At 38.4% G+C, this 18,989-nt stretch overlaps 2 protein-coding genes across 2 annotated transcripts in view; one reads left to right on the top strand and one right to left on the bottom strand.

The window, feature by feature from the left end:
* The window catches only part of snrnp200 (small nuclear ribonucleoprotein 200 (U5)), a 46,802-nt gene extending 45,373 nt beyond the window's left edge, over positions 1 to 1,429 (top strand). Inside the window, exon 45 of the mRNA XM_028804526.2 lies at positions 945 to 1,429. Within this exon, the coding sequence (XP_028660359.1) occupies positions 945 to 1,094 (150 nt within the window). The 3' untranslated portion in view covers positions 1,095 to 1,429. The remainder of the gene's footprint in view (positions 1 to 944) is intronic.
* Positions 1,430 to 1,530: 101 nt separating this feature from the next.
* On the bottom strand, positions 1,531 to 18,417 carry ciao1 (cytosolic iron-sulfur assembly component 1). Its single transcript, XM_028804536.2, has 7 exons — positions 18,116 to 18,417; positions 17,300 to 17,448; positions 16,280 to 16,391; positions 13,260 to 13,348; positions 10,994 to 11,195; positions 10,799 to 10,886; positions 1,531 to 2,024 (listed from the first exon to the last, which is right to left on the bottom strand). Exons 1-7 carry the CDS (start codon positions 18,252 to 18,254, stop codon positions 1,790 to 1,792), a joined length of 1,014 nt encoding a protein of 337 aa, XP_028660369.1. The 5' UTR covers positions 18,255 to 18,417; the 3' UTR covers positions 1,531 to 1,789.
* Between the last annotated feature and the right edge of the window lie 572 nt (positions 18,418 to 18,989).

Raw genomic sequence — 18,989 nt, forward strand, 5'->3', positions numbered from 1 at the left:
CAAAGCACACGATTTGTGTTGAAGCAAGGCTCACGTTCCTGAGGATGAGCAGCCCACTTATAGTTTATCTTAAAGGAATACTCCACCCAGAAATGTTTTTTTCCTGTGTTACTACTTCCGTAGTTTATTGTGATGGCTGTAAAAAACCAAATTGTTATCTTGTTTTCATGCAGAAAAATGTTTTGATATAATAGAAAGCAATAATGATCAATGTGAAAAATGACCAAGGGAAAAAAAGAAATCATGTGTTGCACAATCCACATGTCAGTTATCCAGTCATATGTGCAAAACACGTGCAATTTTAGCTAAAATATTGTTAGATACTTCTGGAATGATCTGCACCCATCATGGTCTGTGTGTGGGTCCCAATTGCCCCAGTATGGGAACACTGTGCTGCAAAAATGGTGGTGTCCTTCAGACGAGACCTAAAACTCAGTCTCTATAGGCTGTGTCTCGATGTCCTCACTCAGTTGTCCACCATGGCCTGGTCATTCTTTCCCCTTATTCATCCAAAGTCCTTTACTGGTAAATATCTCGCTCACCCCTTCACCCCCATACAGCTAATTGTATGGTGATTCTACTGGCACGTCATCCAGGTGGATACTGTACATTAGTGGTGGCTCCTCGCTGTCTATGTAGGTGAGAAGAGCGCTACATGAATGTAATTATTTTTTAGTGACATGTGGATTATGCAGCATGAATTTTTTATTATTTCCATTGATGTTTTTTCACAATTGGTCACTATTAGTTTCTATTACATCAAACTTTGTTTCTCTCCATTCTGCATGAAAAACATGAGGTTAAAAGTTTTTCTCACCCTTAAGTACGTGTGGTAAGTAACATCTAGGAATCACAAAACTGGTGAAGAACTGTCAAGACACAAAGATCAGTAAAGCCCTGGTGTGTGCGCTCATTCTTTGCTGACAGGCTTATTTGTTTTTCAGGTTAAATTAGACTTTGTTGCTCCCGCCTTGGGCATCCACAATTATACTTTGTACTTCATGAGTGATGCCTACATGGGATGTGACCAAGAATACAAATTCAGCGTGGATGTGAAGGAGGCAGACAGCGAAGGAGACAGTGATTCAGACTAAGGTGGCCGACACTCTGGTTTTACTTTGGACAGTCCTAGTGCCGTCTACAGGTGACAGTTTGTACGAGTGTCAGCGTCATTCCGTCTTTGTTCTGTAATCTGGCATGAATGCAGAGATGTACAGCGTCAGGTTTATTGTAAGTTTTATTATCATGCATCTTTAAATTAAATCCACATTATTTCTGTAATGCATACACCATAAATTGTGGATAGAAATCTAAAAAAATTTTGTACAGCTTTTCTTTTTTTTTTTATAGTGTAAAAATCAATAGGGCAACAATTTACTGGTTATGCTGTATTTTGGTGATGTGTGCCCAAATAAAGGCTCAAACCCCACTGAAGTCTCCTGATTCTTTTGAGGCTACAAAGTCTGACAAATATGAGACTTGCGGTTTGCTCCTGCTGTCACTCAGCAGGATTTGTAATATCTGCCACTGTTTTCTTTATTATTATTTTAGAGGATCATTTGTCAATTTTCTACCCAGATCTACATTATTTGTCATTTACTGTCCCATAAACGTACTTATTTTGGTAGCTACAGCCTGGTTAAATGTACATAAAATACAACATACACTGCAGGGTGCTGATGGACCTGCTGAGGATGGGAAAGTAGCAGGGGGAGCAGAAAAGAAAGGGTGCCCAGCAGGAACCACTGCTTCAAAAGCACGCTGGTGCGTATAACCCACCCCTTCCACTTCAGTTCTGTGGCTCATACAGCCAAATGCCAATTTCTCCATCGTCGCTGCATGACGCTAGAAGACCTCCTTCCTTTGGGTTCCAGGCTGCACAATTTACATCTTGAGAGTGAGCTTTGGGCACGTGAGCCATCAATCTGAATATGGGCTGGTGTGGATCAGAAGCTGCATCCTCTTCAAACACTCTAATGGCATCATCACCACAGGCAGTTGCAATAACGTTTGTCAGGTGACACCTGTAAACAAAGGTGGTGCCAGGTAAGTACATTTTAACCAACTTTGTTTCTGTTCATCAATCTATTCCATTTTGTATCTTGCTTCACCTAGCAAACAAATTGCATGCAAAGACAACTCAAGCTCTGCTATCATCTTAGGCCTGATCAGTTAAAACGATGAGAAGAAATAGTTGAAAAAGCTGATAGGCTATTACCAGGGCATCACCCTCTCTAAACCTGGCCAAAGCAAGGAACCACTAGCCATTTCAAACACTCAAAGCATGAATAAGGCTGCAACAGAATTGTTTTTTATTATAAAAAGTTACTTTTGCACAAAACTACACAAAATTCTGTGTACCCCTGGTCAGATGACATGTTTGTTGACTTGTTTCTTCTCTTAGTGGGCACATCTGTTGTAGCGATGTAGAAGCTATGGCTAACCCTCGGATTCTCGGCATCAGTCCAAGTACACACATGTGACTGCTGGCTACATTTTCAAACAACTTGCCAGACGCACAACACAGACGTCAACAGTAATCTTGGCCAATTCTGTGACTACTTCTTATTCTCATTGGGAAATGGGGTTTCAACAAAATTAGGAGTGCCAGAATTATTTAGTTCTTGTAGTGCTTTTTAATAATTTTAATTTTCCTAATCATCTGCAGCTTTGTTAGCCATTCTTTCTTGAGTCAACATCAGCCAGCTTAGGGTGGCAGGGGGCACAAGACAAGAACCAGCTATGGATGAGGAGCTGGTCAATCATAAGGCCAACTAATACTTGATGTGGAGACACCTGCAGACAAGGGGAGGGATGACGAAATTCCGAGTGTACATCTTGATGAATATCTCAGTGGCAACACTGCAGTATGGAATGAGGATATATAGACAGTATACAGCTCATCTGAAAAAGTACACATCGATTATACTGCTAGCCGCTGCCTAACAAAACATGTTTATTGGCCAAATATGACTAAATTTATTTAATTTTACTAATTTTTGTTTGAAAAAAAAAATATATATATATATTATACTGTGTTTATATATAATCTATATGAGAAACAGTTTTCAGCCTAAAATGAAACTTCTTTTCGGCTGTCAAGTGACAACTGCCACTGTAGTTTATACTGTAAGTCAATCCAAGTGCAGTTTTCTTAGTATTTGATTTTAAGGAACTCTGCAATGACCATGAAAATGTGCTTGTGTGCCCTCTACCAGGACAAATTACACCTTTATTGTGAAAATCACATTCTGCGTGTTGCACCTTGGGCATTGCAGCGCTGCAGTAATGCTATGGAATGGGGCACTTCACAGCCCTGTAGCCTGTGCTCACATGTCCATATGCACTAGCTGTTTTTCACTATTGGTATTGCACTCATGCACAACTGCAAGTAGACAAAATTACTCCAGATGGCACATTAATACATAAGAAAAACATGAATAACAAATACATATAATTGCATCAATACATGGAGGAAGTCCTGTCTACAAATGCTTTACCTTCAATGCAGGAGAATTTCAGCACGACTGGTGGAACTGTGCTTATACAGTATAGGAAAAAAAAAAGGCCAAAATATACACGGCAGCTTTCGTTATTAGCACCACTTGTATCCCATTACATCATTAGTTCATAAATACAGTGGTGTGAAAAACTATTTGCCCCCTTCCTGATTTCTTATTCTTTTGCATGTTTGTCACACAAAATGTTTCTGATCATCAAACACATTTAACCATTAGTCAAATATAACACAAGTAAACACAAAATGCAGTTTGTAAATGGTGGTTTTTATTATTTAGGGAGAAAAAAAAATCCAAACCTACATGGCCCTGTGTGAAAAAGTAATTGCCCCCTGAACCTAATAACTGGTTGGGCCACCCTTAGCAGCAATAACTGCAATCAAGCGTTTGCGATAACTTGCAATGAGTCTTTTGCAGCGCTCTGGAGGAATTTTGGTCCACTCATCTTTGCAAAATTGTTGTAATTCAGCTTTATTTGAGGGTTTTCTAGCATGAACCGCGTTTTTAAGGTCATGCCATAGCATCTCAATTGGATTCAGGTCAGGACTTTGACTAGGCCACTCCAAAGTCTTCATTTTGTTTTTCTTCAGCCATTCAGAGGTGGATTTGCTGGTGTGTTTTGGGTCATTGTCCTGTTGCAGCACCCAAGATCGCTTCAGCTTGAGTTGACGAACAGATGGCCGGACATTCTCCTTCAGGATTTTTTGGTAGACAGTAGAATTCATGGTTCCATCTATCACAGCAAGCCTTCCAGGTCCTGAAGCAGCAAAACAACCCCAGACCATCACACTACCACCACCATATTTTACTGTTGGTATGATGTTCTTTTTCTGAAATGCTGTGTTCCTTTTATGCCAGATGTAACGGGACATTTGCCTTCCAAAAAGTTCAACTTTTGTCTCATCACTCCACAAGGTATTTTCCCAAAAGTCTTGGCAATCATTGAGATGTTTCTTAGCAAAATTGAGACGAGCCCTAATGTTCTTTTTGCTTAACAGTGGTTTGCGTCTTGGAAATCTGCCATGCAGGCCGTTTTTGCCCAGTCTCTTTCTTATGGTGGAGTCGTGAACACTGACCTTAATTGAGGCAAGTGAGGCCTGCAGTTCTTTAGACGTTGTCCTGGGGTCTTTTGTGACCTCTCGGATGAGTCGTCTCTGTGCTCTTGGGGTAATTTTGGTCGGCTGGCCACTCCTGGGAAGGTTCACCACTGTTCCATGTTTTTGCCATTTGTGGATAATGGCTCTCACTGTGGTTCGCTGGAGTCCCAAAGCTTTAGAAATGGCTTTATAACCTTTACCAGACTGATAGATCTCAATTACTTCTGTTCTCATTTGTTCCTGAATTTCTTTGGATCTTGGCATGATGTCTAGCTTTTGAGGTGCTTTTGGTCTACTTCTCTGTGTCAGGCAGCTCCTATTTAAGTGATTTCTTGATTGAAACAGGTGTGGCAGTAATCAGGCCTGGGGGTGGCTACGGAAATTGAACTCAGGTGTGATACACCACAGTTAGGTTATTTTTTAACAAGGGGGCAATTACTTTTTCACACAGGGCCATGTAGGTTTGGATTTTTTTTCTCCCTAAATAATAAAAACCATCATTTAAAAACTGCATTTTGTGTTTACTTGTGTTATATTTGACTAATGGTTAAATGTGTTTGATGATCAGAAACATTTTGTGTGACAAACATGCAAAAGAATAAGAAATCAGGAAGGGGGCAAATAGTTTTTCACACCACTGTAGCTTCATGTGTGCTTTGCAAGTGCAATGATGTGAATTGTAATCATTCAACTTGTACGGTCATGAAGTTGTAGTTAGAGACAAACTGGTAGCAGAAAACAAATTCACCACACCATCATGTTCTACACACTCTGAAAAAAGGCAGAGAGGCGTCCCATTCATTGTCTGACACTTCAAACGTGTCCACAGATGTGCGCTTAGGCGTCCATCCATTCTCTAAGTAGTTTGTGCGGTTCAGAGTAACAGGGAAACCTTACACGCACCATGCACTGTTGTGCTAGGAACAGCTGTAGAAAGTCAAAATCGGAGGAAGTGGTTATTTGGGTTGCCTAGTCTGGTGATAACATGAGCTGCTCCATGTGTTAATACCAAAATACATTTTATTTAGAGCTTTGAAGCACAAACCACTGATTTTGACAGTTATCAGGATGGGCAAAATGGCATACTTCATTGCTACATGCAGATCTTCAAACACTAAATGTGTGTCATTTATTTGGTTTTTGAATCCAAATTAATGTCCATTCATATAATCCCAAAATGTGATCAACACGGTGAAGGACGTATGTTCCATGTTTGAAAGATACACTGGTGAATGTAATAAAGTCTACCAGTTAAACTGCGGGTTTTTCTAATTCTGGATTTGTATACAAGCTAAGTAATGAAGTCTGATCACTCAGATAAGAAGGAGTGTTTTACAGGACTGACTGTTTACACAACTACTGATTAATGTAAAGCTGACGGAGAACAAGGACGGACAGATGGGTCAGATTTGTAGAGTTAAAGCTCCGGAATTTTGTGACATTTGAAAATGACATCTGTAGTAAATTTTTTAACCAGCTAATGATGAAAATGTTAAAATTTACAAATCTAACAAAGTAATTCTCTGACAAACCAGATTTTAAAAGCATGTTTTTACAAAAATGGATTTAAAAAGTATGTTTAATTAAAAATATCCTGAATTATTTTTGGAATTCACTAATTGAATAGTACACATATGTTTGCATTTTTATGTTTAGTAAGCAGTATTTTTCAGTTACTGCAAAGAAAATGTTAGAATAAATTTGAAATGTGCACACACTATCACAAACCAGGTAGTCTGTGATAACATCACCCTTTATAAATCTTATATTGAAATCCTCAATTAATCCTCACAAGATTATACAAATTTCCCAGTTTGTTTTGATACTGGGGGATCCCCTTATCCATCACACATTAAAAGTCCTGTATTATATTTTGATATTTATGAATGCCAATACTATTCACCTAAATGATAGTTGGGTAACTTTTTCATGGGGATACCAATATTTTAAATCTGCGGTTACTAGTATGACCGAGTAGTTAAGGTTTTGGACTTCAGATCCTGAGGTTGTGGGTTCAAATCCCACTGCTGACATTACGTAACCATGAGCAGGTCACTGCACCTTCCTGTGCTCTAACTGGGAAAAAAAGAAATGTAATGAATGGCATCTCAGATGCTGCAAGCTTCCTTGGGTAATGACATCAGCCACATAACAGTGTTAGAATCTATATATTTTAAATTGTACTAGGGGGCTCGGCCCCCTGCTCACTTCACTTGCTTGCCCACCCCCAGGTTTGGTTAACTGGATGTACAATTTTAAGAGATTGTTATTTTCATGGGAATTGTTACATATCCATTATTTTCACTTTTACTTTAAAAACTTTAGTAAAAACAATATTTGGAATTAACTTTTCTTCAAGATCACGTTGAATTTTGATTCCGTGTTTGGACTTGCATTGTGACAACGAAACGTATAACTGCCTGTGAGTGAATATCATTTCTTTGTCTCTAATAAATAAAACAACTTTTTCGAATGTTTGCCCGTGCTCTTTCGTTGGCGTGTCATCTGGAACATATAAAATTATTGTCCTGATAAAATTTATAAGAGCTGAGAGCACAGGAACTGTGTCTGGCATGACTTGAAAGAATCTCATGTCAAAAGTCTCCGTCTCACAGGACTTCATACCGCGCCAACGTTTTTTGAAATTTTTAATTCTCGCTGGCAACACAAATTAGATCATCTACAAGTCTCCACCTTAAAGTTGAAATCTGAACAATATATTCAATCTCTTTTCGCTGTTCTGTTATTTCACCCAGTAATAATTTCTGTTTGTTTCTGCTAATGTGATCTTTCCTATCCTTTTTTTGAGACTTTCAAATTTTTGTACTTCCATTATCTCTACCCGGCTCTGCATGTGTATCGCTCCAAGTTTCTGAATTCTTTACGACGTTCCACTTTGTCATTTACTCTTTGTCCTTTATTTCCAGCCCTGGGCGTGAACTCGTCTCGTGGGACGTATAAATGTCTCTCCGAGTAAATCACGTCTCGTCTCCTTCCAAGATATATATATTTTTTTTTTATAATAGAGAGACTACAGAAAAAGGCACAATAATGTTCACTTTAATAATAGAGGTACATTTTGTTAAAAGCAGTTGAAAGAGATTTCTGTTTTTGCCAAGATATCAAAAGGAATTGAGTATTGTGAAATTTAACTGGAATTGGTATCACATTCTAAAATTCTGGTATCGTGATATCCCTAATTTGAAGGGATAAACCCTTGAATGCAGAAGGTCCAGCTTGTGCTGTCCATGCTGTTCAAATTCAAATGTTGACATCAGAGTGAAACATTTCAAATCAATTGCATAAAAAATGGTACAACAGAAGTGCTGTGCTCTCCTTATGATGAACTTAAAAACTATGGAGCTCTGTGTTGGATATTCTTATCCTGTTAAAGCCATTTTTTCTGTCATTTTGAAAAGTGTGCTTTTTTTCAGTACTATTTTGTGAGGCTGAACAAAGCAATATAGTCATACTAGGGGGCTCCGCCCCCTGCTCGCTTCGCTCGCCAACCCCTGGTGTTGGGAATGACAAAGAGCGTGATGTATGAATGAGATATAGAATAGTGTGAAGGTGTAGATGATGCAAATAGAAAGCAAACAATAAAGTGTGTGGCACAGTGTAAAGGTTTATTTGAAAATTTCTTTGTACACGCCGTTTAAGTGTAAAAGGTAATTCCAGGTCAGAACTTGTAATGTCAATGAAGATGGTTATTGTTGTGATCAGAGTCAGGTTTGTCAGAGCTTAGAAAGAGTTGTGTCTCTCCAGGAAGTAATGGAATGACTTGGGTATTTATGTTTTCCACATTAATATTTTTTGGACATAATATAGTGCGTTGTGTTAAAATGGGCATTTGGTCTAATGAGATTGCTGTTCGAAATGTCTCTGTAACTAAGTCGTCACAGATAAAGGCTTGAGGAATTGTAATAATATGTGGGTGAAGTCCAGCTGTATTGGTGAGTGTACCATCTCTCAGTTGTAATAAGCAATTGTTATGATCTGGTTCTGGACATCGCATCTTTTTTACTAACTGTATCTTTTGAAAGCAATGCCAATTGTCTGCGTATTTTAAGGTGCACTGAACAATAGCTGAGCGCATGGCATGTGGAAGAATAGCTAAGCACTGTCTAAAATCTCCTCCTCATAAAAGTACCTTTCCTCCAAATGGAATATTATTATTCATAAACGTTTGTAGAAGTTTATGAATGGTGTTGAGTAAGTGACTTCATGCCATTGTACATTCATCAATAAACAACATTTTTTCAAGACGGATGTGACGTGCAGTGCCACCGTTAATGTTCATAGTGGATACCGATTTGTAGGATCTAATGCAGTTGTTAAAGATTTCACTTTCAGGTACATCGTTAGTATAGCTTTTGTAGATACTCAGTATATGAATGTAAAGAAGGCAGTCTAATTTGACCCTTTTGACAACAATGTGTAAATGTATAACTTGTATTGCCAGTTGTTTCTTCAGGGAAGTGAACTGAATGACAATGATTGCAAATGACATTCATTAATCCGAATGAATTTTCCTGGTGTATGTTTTGCTTGTGCCATTTGAGAGGCGCGTTGTTGCATGTGTAGTATTTGGGACGTGTTGTTTTGGAGCTGTAATCGATTTGCCTGTGCTGTGTGAGAAGCCCGTTGTAGCCTTCGCTGCCATTAACGTATGTCTGAGACGGGAGGTGTTTCGTTTTGAATCCGTGCCTGTTGCGATGCAGCACTTTGATTGATAGATTGCGTCATGTGGATCTAGGATGTAGATTTGTGCATATTTGCGTTGTTGATTTGTTTCAGGGTGCACTGTTCCAATGCGATGCAGTATTTGTGCACATATGCGAAAGCAGTATGGGCCATTGCCTTTTGGTGGCCTGATATTTACTCCGGTATATGCAAAAGCAAATGAACTATTGTAGGATCTAATGCAGTTCATAAAGTTTTTACTTTTAGGTACATCGTTAGTTAGAAGCTTTAGTTGAGCTTTGCGTTTTTGGAGTCGAGACATTTTTTCTTTTAGAAATATGGATAAGTAATAAGGAGTATTGCACTCACTGTTAATATGGAGCCTTTTCTGCGGTTGAACGGTTAATAGTGCCTTATTGTAATGAGATCCACCTATGCTGCATAGCCGTCTATTTTGTTGTTTCTTTCGTTTTCGTGTGTTTGTTCCTGTTATCATTTCCTTTTTGTTTTGTACCCGTGACCGTGTATTCATGACTTGTTTCTTTCTCAGCATGCGAAATATGGATAAGTAATAAGGAGGATCGCAGTCACTGTTAATATGTTTCTTTTTCTGCAGTTGAACGGTTAATAGTGCTTTATTGTAAGGCGATCCACCCATGCTGACACCTATGCTGTCTAGTGTGAAGGTGTTGACGTTCACTTTAGAATATGTGGCTTTGGGTGTCACTTCTTATGGATGTGTGTGTGTGTCTGGGGGGGGGGGGGGGGGGGGTTGAGGATTGTTGTTGCGCGAGCGTCTTCTTTCTTTTTGTGTTCCTCTGTCTTGTTGAATCCCCCTCTTTGTGTGTGTCCCGTCCCTTGCTTGTAGGGTCTGTGGGGTGGTTTTGTGTTCTTTTTTTTGTGTTCCATGGGCTTGTTGAATCCCCCTCTTGGTGTGTGTCCCGTCCGGTGCCTGTAGGGGGGGGGGGGGGTGCCTTGCTGTTGTGCGCGAGCCTTTTTTTTTTTTTTTTTGGGTCTAGTTTCGTGTGCAATGTGTTTCGTGCTTTGCTTGCGTTTGAATACTTTTTTATGTGCCTTTTCCTTTTTTCGGTGCTCTTTGCGCCTCATTTCTCCATTTTTCCTGTGCTCACTCCTTTTTTCTGTGGTCTTGTCCGCCTCTTGCGGCCCCTCATCCGCCTCTCTCGCCCTCTTTTGTCCGCCTTTCTCGGCTCCTCAGCCGACTCTCGCGGACTCTTTTTGCGCCTGCGCAGTACGTCTTTTTGCAGCTACGGCCCATTGCCGGATGTGCCTGCGTCCATCATCCGGTTTAGCATTCTCGGTTAGTAATATGGATTAAAGCTATTTTTTAAAGGTTTAAAACTACCAACATCAGTTAAAACTAAGATTTCTAAGAAACCTTAAAATTATATTACTAAAAGAAGTTAGATAAGGCAATCACTACAAAATAGCTTTATCCTTTAATGAGCCAATTTGCAAAATACAAGTAAAAAAAAAACTCACCAAGAAATGTCGTAAATTGTCCGTGTGTGAAATCCAGATAAGGTACAAATACTTTTCCAGCATGGGTCGCTGCCTTTACAGACTACTCCTAAAAAAAGAAAACGGAAACTGCCGTCAATATTTTGAGCTTTACTTGCTATTTATTAACAAAGTTGTCTCATTTTAAAGGAACTACAGCACATCTGCCCGAATCACCTTGCTCATTTCCAGGCAGGTACTCCCTCCAGATTTTAACAGTCTTATCATCACTACAGGAAGCAAGCCGCTGGCCACTTTTATCAAAATCCACACTCCACACTGTGGATTCATGACCCTCCAGTGTGTCCAAACAAATCCAATCGTCATCATCCTCTTTGTAGATCTTGACAGTGTTGTCATAGCTGCACGAGGCCAGTAGCTGCATTGTAAAGGAGAGAGACAGAGGAGGGGGAATCAGCCATGCTAGAAACTGAGAGCTTATAGTATTGTAGAGTAAGCACTGCAATATGAGCGCCAGCCACACCACTTGTGCACTAACTACTCTGTCTGGTAAACCCTTAATAGTTTTTCTTGTAACACAACAGTCATTTTTAGGAATTATACAGTGCATCTGGAAAGTATTCACAGCGCATCACTTTTTCCACATTTTGTTATGTTACAGCCTTATTCCAAAATGGTTTCAATTTATTTTTTCCTCAGAATTCTACACACAACAACCCATAATGACAACGTGAAAAAAGTTTACTTGAGATTTTTGCAAATTTATTAAAAATAAAATTGAGAAAGCACATGTACATAAGTATTCACAGCCTTTGGCATGAAGCTCAAAATTGAGCTCAGGTGCATCCTGTTTCCCCTGATCATCCTTCAGATGTTTCTGCAGCTTAATTGGAGTCCACCTGTGGTAAATTCAGTTGACTGGACATGATTTGGAAAGGCACACACCTGTCTATATAAGGTCCCACAGTTGACAGTTCATGTCAGAGCACAAACCAAGCATGAAGTCAAAGGAATTGTCTGTAGACCTCTGAGACAGGATTGTCTTGAGGCACAAATCTGGGGAAGGTTACAGAAAAATTTCTGCTGCTACATGGGATTTCTCAGTTTTTTTTATTTTTAATAAATTTGCAAAAACCTCAAATAAACTTTTTTCACGTTGTCATTATGGGGTGTTGTGTGTAGAATTCTGAGGAAAAAAACGAATTTAATCCATTTTGGAATAAGGCTGTAACATAACAAAATGTGGAAAAAGTGATGCGCTGTGAATACTTTCCGGATGCACTGTAACTATCAAAAAAGAGAGTCAGGGAAAAGCTAGGGGATTGTATGACTGCAAAACACAATAGAAATATAAGCACACTTTTTGCCACTTTATTAAAAAAGTTGCAGTCAGAATGTACTCCCAGTGTTCATAGAAGTTTCCAATGAGGTCTTCCACAGTTCAAGGGCAGGCTATTAGTTTGATGGGAAGCTATAGATTGTCTACTTTTCACCAGGCGAAAAGGGAGTTCAGAAAACAAATGGACATGTGTTTGTGTCCCAGCTCAATCTGTAGTAGTTTCATAGTCCATTATAGCTTGTTGCCCAATTAAATTATTTTAACAGCCTCTATCAGTATGCATTATAACTAAAGATGACATTTTTTGATCAAGTTCAGTTACAATATTTGGCTACTATGCTAAATATTTGGTACATACTGTAAATAGAACATTTCCACACCTTAAACCAAACAGTATGCTTCTGTCTACAATGGTTCTCAACCATTTCGCAACCCACTTTTTCTCATGTAAGTCTTCAGAACCCGCTTTGACTTCCCCTTGATGAACTAAAGACCATCGTCAGAGTGCGGTGCGCCCTTAGTGAATTCAGCATGCCAGAGGTGGGAATATACCACACCGCTGTGCAGATTGCCTAGGCAACCTGCTGCCCCCTAGTGTGCGATCCACTACCATAGGAATAGGAACTCGAAGCCCATGACCCATTGTGGTTGACATATACTGACCTACAACACTTCTAACTTGTTTGAATAATGTAACGTCTTAAAACTAAGTTCAAATAATAATGTTCTTTTACAAAATTCATTTATCACTACATACTCAACTCTCTTTTCGTCATATTTCTTTGTCATTCCTGTTGCAGTTGCTGGATTGATTCATTACTCGAGGACACTATTTTAAGAAGGTAATATTGTTCATCGCTGTCAGACTTAATCAGATGAATTTATTGTAATCTTTTCAGTTAGCCAAATAAAAGGTGTCATTTTGCTTGGCTTTTCTCTATATTCATAATGGCTAACACGGTACAACACCCTAGTACTACTGAGGTATACATGAATTAACAAAATTACTTCTAGTTCTTTTCAATTCTTTCAATATGATTCAGCATGCATCAACAGCTTCATGAAGACTGACAAGTTGTGTAATTATATTAATGATAACTAGGCAAGACATTTTGATGTTCTCAACAGAGACTGTACACTTACCTCCTGATTAGGATGCCAAATGACATGCTTCACATCCTGCGTGTGTGAGTTCACCACACTGACACATTCGTATTCATCCTCTTCATCAACTGCAATACACACACACATTTATTGTTAGTTTTTTTTTTTTATTTGTGCTACTATACCACACAGGAATAAACATTAATTTCAGTAAATTCTTTACTTTATCATTCCATGTAATTTACCATAATGAAGGACAATATCATGAGATCATGTCTGTGCTACATTTGTAGTGAGAAGTCAAGCAAAATGCCACCTTTTATTGGCTAACTAAAAAGATTACAATATGCAAGCTTTCGAGGCAACTCAGGCCCCTTCTTCAGGCAAGATGTAATTGTGCTACATTTGAAAATATTTTAATACTTAAAATGTTAAGTTAGAACTATATGATTGTTAGATTTGTCATAACATGAAATACAATAATAATAATAATAATTCATTACATTTATATAGCGCTTTTCTCAGTAGTTGGAAGAGGATATATTTACTTTGTAACATCACTGGATTATTACAATTAAAGCTGAGGCGCATTAAGGGAGTTCAAACAATGACCTCTGTGTGAGATTTTGGGAAGTAATCACAATTCCCCCCCACCCCCCAACATCCCACATCCTGCCAAAGAGTAGGCGACTAATAAAGATCAAATTTAAAAATGTCAATCTTTCGAGGCCATTGAATAATTTTATGCACCCAACTGAAAGTACAGTCATGCACCAATTTACAGCCGAGCGTGTTAAGAGGAGTCGTACTTACAACCAAGGGCCACAGCAAAACAATAGGGTAATAATGTTTTAGAAATTCCCAAACCAAGCCACAGCAATAAATCTTGTATTATTATCATTATTATTTCTCAGGGTCTCATATTTTCTGACTCTTGGAGCAACCTTGAAAGTCTGTTTTGATCAGCACTGCTTCACGAGGCTAATGCATTAAGCCTGCACTACCTTCCATTGCACCACTGCTTCTCAACCTTTGTGGCCCCATGACCCAGTTTTGCATTTTTAAATTTATTGATAACCCACTAGCAGCAATTACAAACTGCTCCCTTGGTGAAACTGGGAAACATTGTGCATTGCTGCTGATCACTTAGGTGACACACTGGTGACCCACTCGTGGACAGCAACCCACCACTCATTGATACTAACATAGGTGGTTGAAAAACACTAGCTTAGATGACCCACGCGACCCACGTGTAAACCAATGATGGCAACATCAAATGGTTGAGAAACACTGCCTTATATTGTCCTGCAATGCAGCCCCTGAAAGATGAAGATCATTTTGTAATACTTCACACCAACAGTTGAATTATGCATATCTATGACCCATAGAGCCTGAATTGCAATGATCTGTAAACTTTGTGATCAATATACGACCAATTTGACATAACGGACTGATCAGATGGGCAGTTCCAAATGGATACGTAAGTCGTCATATGACTTGTATTACTTGATATGTAAATCTGGCTTTTTTTAAAAAAAAGTATAGTAAAGCTTGTAAGAGTTTCTGTCATGAGTATGCGAGACATGCTCTCATCTATTTTTGTAAACCACAAAATTAAAACTGTGTGTGTTTATAGATGAAAAAGATTTCTTAATCGGTCAACAAAAATTACTTTTTCTCAAGATAACTAAAATACAACTATCTGGAAACATTCAAAAGGTCATTACTGTATTATATTTTTAAAATTGTATTTATTCTGGCAGCTGTCCTTTGCTGTACCTTGTGTTCACCTGCAGCTTATTCCATTTGCCAGAGTAACCTTTTTAACCAGTGGGTAATGCGGCACCCAAGTTCGTCACCTTCCAGCAATTTCAGCGGTGGGTTTAAATAGCTGCCCAGTTTGCTGTATGTTTATCCGAGCTGCACATAAATAAACTTTGCTTAACTTATTGCAAATATTTGTTTTCTGAATTGATCACTTGGGTTCCTGACTTTCACCTTCCTCTTTGTCTTTGTTGTTTCAGCACTTATTGATCTCTCCATTTTGACCCTTTTCTGTTTCTCATCTCTCTCCTCTGGTTTCCACTTTAAAAATTATGTTGGTTTCCTGACAAAAAAATGTATAATTTAAACATGCCATTTTTGTATTTTTTAATTGACCTTTATGTTATAATTTAACACCATCCCACAACAACGTTATGCGCTAGACCCGTTAATCAGTTCCATTCTTAACAACAATATACAGTACTGTACAGCATTTCTGGTTTGGTGAAAAAACATAAGAAATGTAATTTTTCAATTGTGTAGCAAATACAAACCAACTTATACAACTGAACACATAACACTTTATTTTTCACATTATTTCCTACTGATTATTTCTTTAATATGTTTCGGGTTGGACCAGTGCAAGCACAGATTTTGCTTACTGGCACATTGGCTCATTGGGGCCAAATGGTTTACACTGTTAATATGTACTTATCTATTTGGCCTGTAATACGGTTGTGTAGATGGTGCATTTCTTTCAAAACTACACTTTTAAAAACAATGGAAAGCGTAGGCGGTCAGCATACACAAACATGTTACTCCATGAATAAGCATCTGTCGAGTGGTAAAGTTAAGTACAATTTAGTGTTTACTGAATGTTTTCTGGAAATTAGCCACGAAGCCAGCTAAGGTGAACATATGCTTTGCAAGGCCAGTGTGAAATCACAAGGCTTTAGCAGCCATGCGCAAAACTTTTATGCATGTCCAGAGTAAGATCATTGAAGATATGGATATCGCTGGGTTGGGTTATTTTGAAAATTATTTTCAAAATCAGTTACAATCAATGCAATTATTCAAATATAATCTTTCTAGACATTTGTGTTTACTTCCCAAACTGCATACCTATCAGTCAAACATTTTTCCCACAAGCCAAGAGCCAAGTGGATTTTGCACATCCACAAGAAACAGCCAGAACCATTCATATATATCCAAATATGTGTATTCTTAATTCACATCCATTATATCTCTTTTGACCTTATATAGCCCAAACTGCCTGCCACCAGTCTGAAACATACCTTCCCAAACCCAGACGCTCTTGTCCCTGCTGCATGTTGCCAAGAGATTTCCAGACGGTGCCCAGGAAACACACTTTACTTCATTCTCATGACCTTCCAGTGTTGTCACACACTAATTTAGTACAAAGATTAGGGAAAATAATTACAAAATTAAGTTATTTTTTAACAAGGATATTATGAACTTATGGTATAAGATTTATTTTACACCTTTGTTAAATATTCTGTCAGGTAAAACACCCTTTATTTTATAAGGGCTCCACTCATTCCACTAGTTTTTTTCTCACAAAAACTTCTCAATTTTCCATCTAGTTTTATACATCCAGACAAAATGATTGTGAGGTCCCACTTATGACTAACCAGTAACTGCTCAAGTCTAAACATGTTGTTAGCTTTTCTCCACAATCTGCCTTGCAATTACTTATACTACTGCATCAACAACAACATCATTTATTTCTATAGCACATTTTCATACACAGTATGTAACTCAAAGTACTTTATAAGATGACAAAGAAAATAACAAATAAATACAATTTGAAATACCTAAAAAGGATAATGAAAAAATTACATTTCAAAAATACTAGATAAGAATAAATTAGTAGGCATTTACCTAACATGGATATACAGGAAACAGAAAAGGTCCTTATTTTATTTGTAGGTCTCTAAAGATTAGTTTTTAAGTCTCTAAAACATGAACCTGGTCAGACGGCTGGGGAAAACAGCAAAAAAGTACAGAGGCTCCCTCTCATTTTTTTACATTTTTTTTTTTTTTTTAATTTTGAGGTTCTGTAAAATAATAATTTCCTCTTGTGGACAAAACCATATAATCTAATCAAACAAAAAAAACTCCAAGGTGAGATGCTGGAGAAAAAAAAATCTGATGGGGTCCCAAGGCCAAAAGACCACCCAGCCGCTGCTGGGCATTCTACTGCAAATGGGTTACATTAATAGGATACTCTTATGGAGCACTCCTACATTACAAAGTTTTGTTCATCACAGTTTAACATATGTATTATATATTACCTCAAAAGTATCTTGTTGCTTCTTCCAGATGCAGGTAGTGGCGTCAAAGCTGGCAGAGGCCAAGTAATTTCCACAGGGTGACCAAGCTACTTTCCGGACAGTCCTCTGGTGACCCTCTGACAAAACTGATTTGCAGACCCAAGAGTCACCTGTAAAATGCAGAAAGCATTCAAAGACTCTTAGCATAGCATACACAGTCGGAATAGAATCTTTGGATTTTAGGTAGATATTTTATTTGAGAGTAATCTATTTTAGTGGAAGATTACCTGCTGTTTCTTTATAAATACAAATGAATGAACAAATAGACCGCATGATCACCTTTCCATTATGGCTTGTGAAAAGAAAAATTATTAACAAAAGCAAAAAAAAAATTAATGTTCAAGCCAGGTCACTCAAAATATGACTTTTCTTCATAAAAGATACAATAATGTACCAGTGTACTTGTACCCGTACTAGTGCTGGCAGTAGCAGGTACAGAATACAGTGAAAATGTCACGTGTTTGACTAATACGTAACATGCCGTTACGATAAACAAAAATATGCTAAAAACATACACATACGAATTTCATGTATTTAATAGATCTAATATACTGTATTGCATTGAATACGTGCGGAAACGAACTCATAAAGATGCTTTACTTTTTTTTATCTTGATACGGAGAGTATGCAATAGGTCGCCCCACACTAATGACAGCGCTGTTTTGGAATGCCAGTAATTGGTCAGTTTCAGGCAGCCCATCTGAACTCGTTGCACAAAACGCGCAGACCTGTTGCTCGCCTTTCATAAGGTCGGGACCGGCTAGCTGGATAACTCACCTTCGCGACCCCACACTCGGACCGCACGATCTCCTCCACAAGAGGCCAGTAGGGTACCATTGGGGTTCCATGCAACGAACCAGCAACGGGAGTCTGGGTGAGCACTGAAACGGGTGAGCAACTTCAGGCTGTCCTTCATGGCTTCCTGAAATTCCTGCAAACCCAACGATGATCGAGTCAGTAAGCAACAAGACTTGCAAGGGTTGGAGTGTTCATAAACTCGTCTAACATATAATAAAGCTCAATTATAAGAGGACAGAAACAGACACGCGCAAGACAAGCGAATCTGCGCTACTTCCTCTCTATCATTTAGAGCCCTACAACGCGCAGTGCACCATGGGAAAATGAGTCCTCTTGCTACCTTTCCAATTCCCGGCACTCTGAAACTTCACACAAGTATCTCTTGCTGCCATCTTCAGGCTGGAGGTTCATTGTCTTTGTTTGATAACTTGTCCCATAAAGTTTTGTTAGAAAATGTGCATTTTATTTAAAAAATATTAGCACTATATATCTTTTAACTATAAGAATGTGTAAATGTTCTTTTGTATATTTTAAGTATTATGAGTAAAATTTTGAAATAGTTCCTTTTTAATTCTGAAAAATAATATTGACATCTAAACCTTACATTTAACTTACTTAGGTCTTTTATTTCCCAATGGTGCTACAGTTATTGTTGTTGCCTAATTGGGTTTAGGTCACTGTCGATTGGGGGGTGGGGGTGGGGGGGTTATATTCAGACCCCTTGTCTGTGTATATTTTCTCTTCATCACACTTCCAAATACTGACATTACTGGTGGCTTTATGATGACCCAGTCTAGACAGTGCAGTCGTCCCCAGTGCTTTGTGCCCATTTCTGCTGAGATGGGCTTTGGGT

This window comes from Erpetoichthys calabaricus, chromosome 1, assembly GCF_900747795.2.
Source record: "Erpetoichthys calabaricus chromosome 1, fErpCal1.3, whole genome shotgun sequence".
NCBI lineage: Eukaryota > Metazoa > Chordata > Cladistia > Polypteriformes > Polypteridae > Erpetoichthys > Erpetoichthys calabaricus.

What these genes read in the sequence shown, in the direction of transcription:
- ciao1 (XM_028804536.2), bottom strand. Translation starts at nt 18,254, where the DNA reads ATGAAGGACAGCCTGAAGTTGCTCACCCGTTTCAGTGCTCACCCAGAC. An exon ending in AGCAACAAGATACTTTTGAG is followed by an intron (nt 16,392 to 17,299) that starts GTAATATATAAT and finishes GTACTAAATTAG; the next exon opens with TGTGTGACAACACTGGAAGG. An exon ending in CCTGCCTGGAAATGAGCAAG is followed by an intron (nt 10,887 to 10,993) that starts GTGATTCGGGCA and finishes TTCTTTTTTTAG; the next exon opens with GAGTAGTCTGTAAAGGCAGC.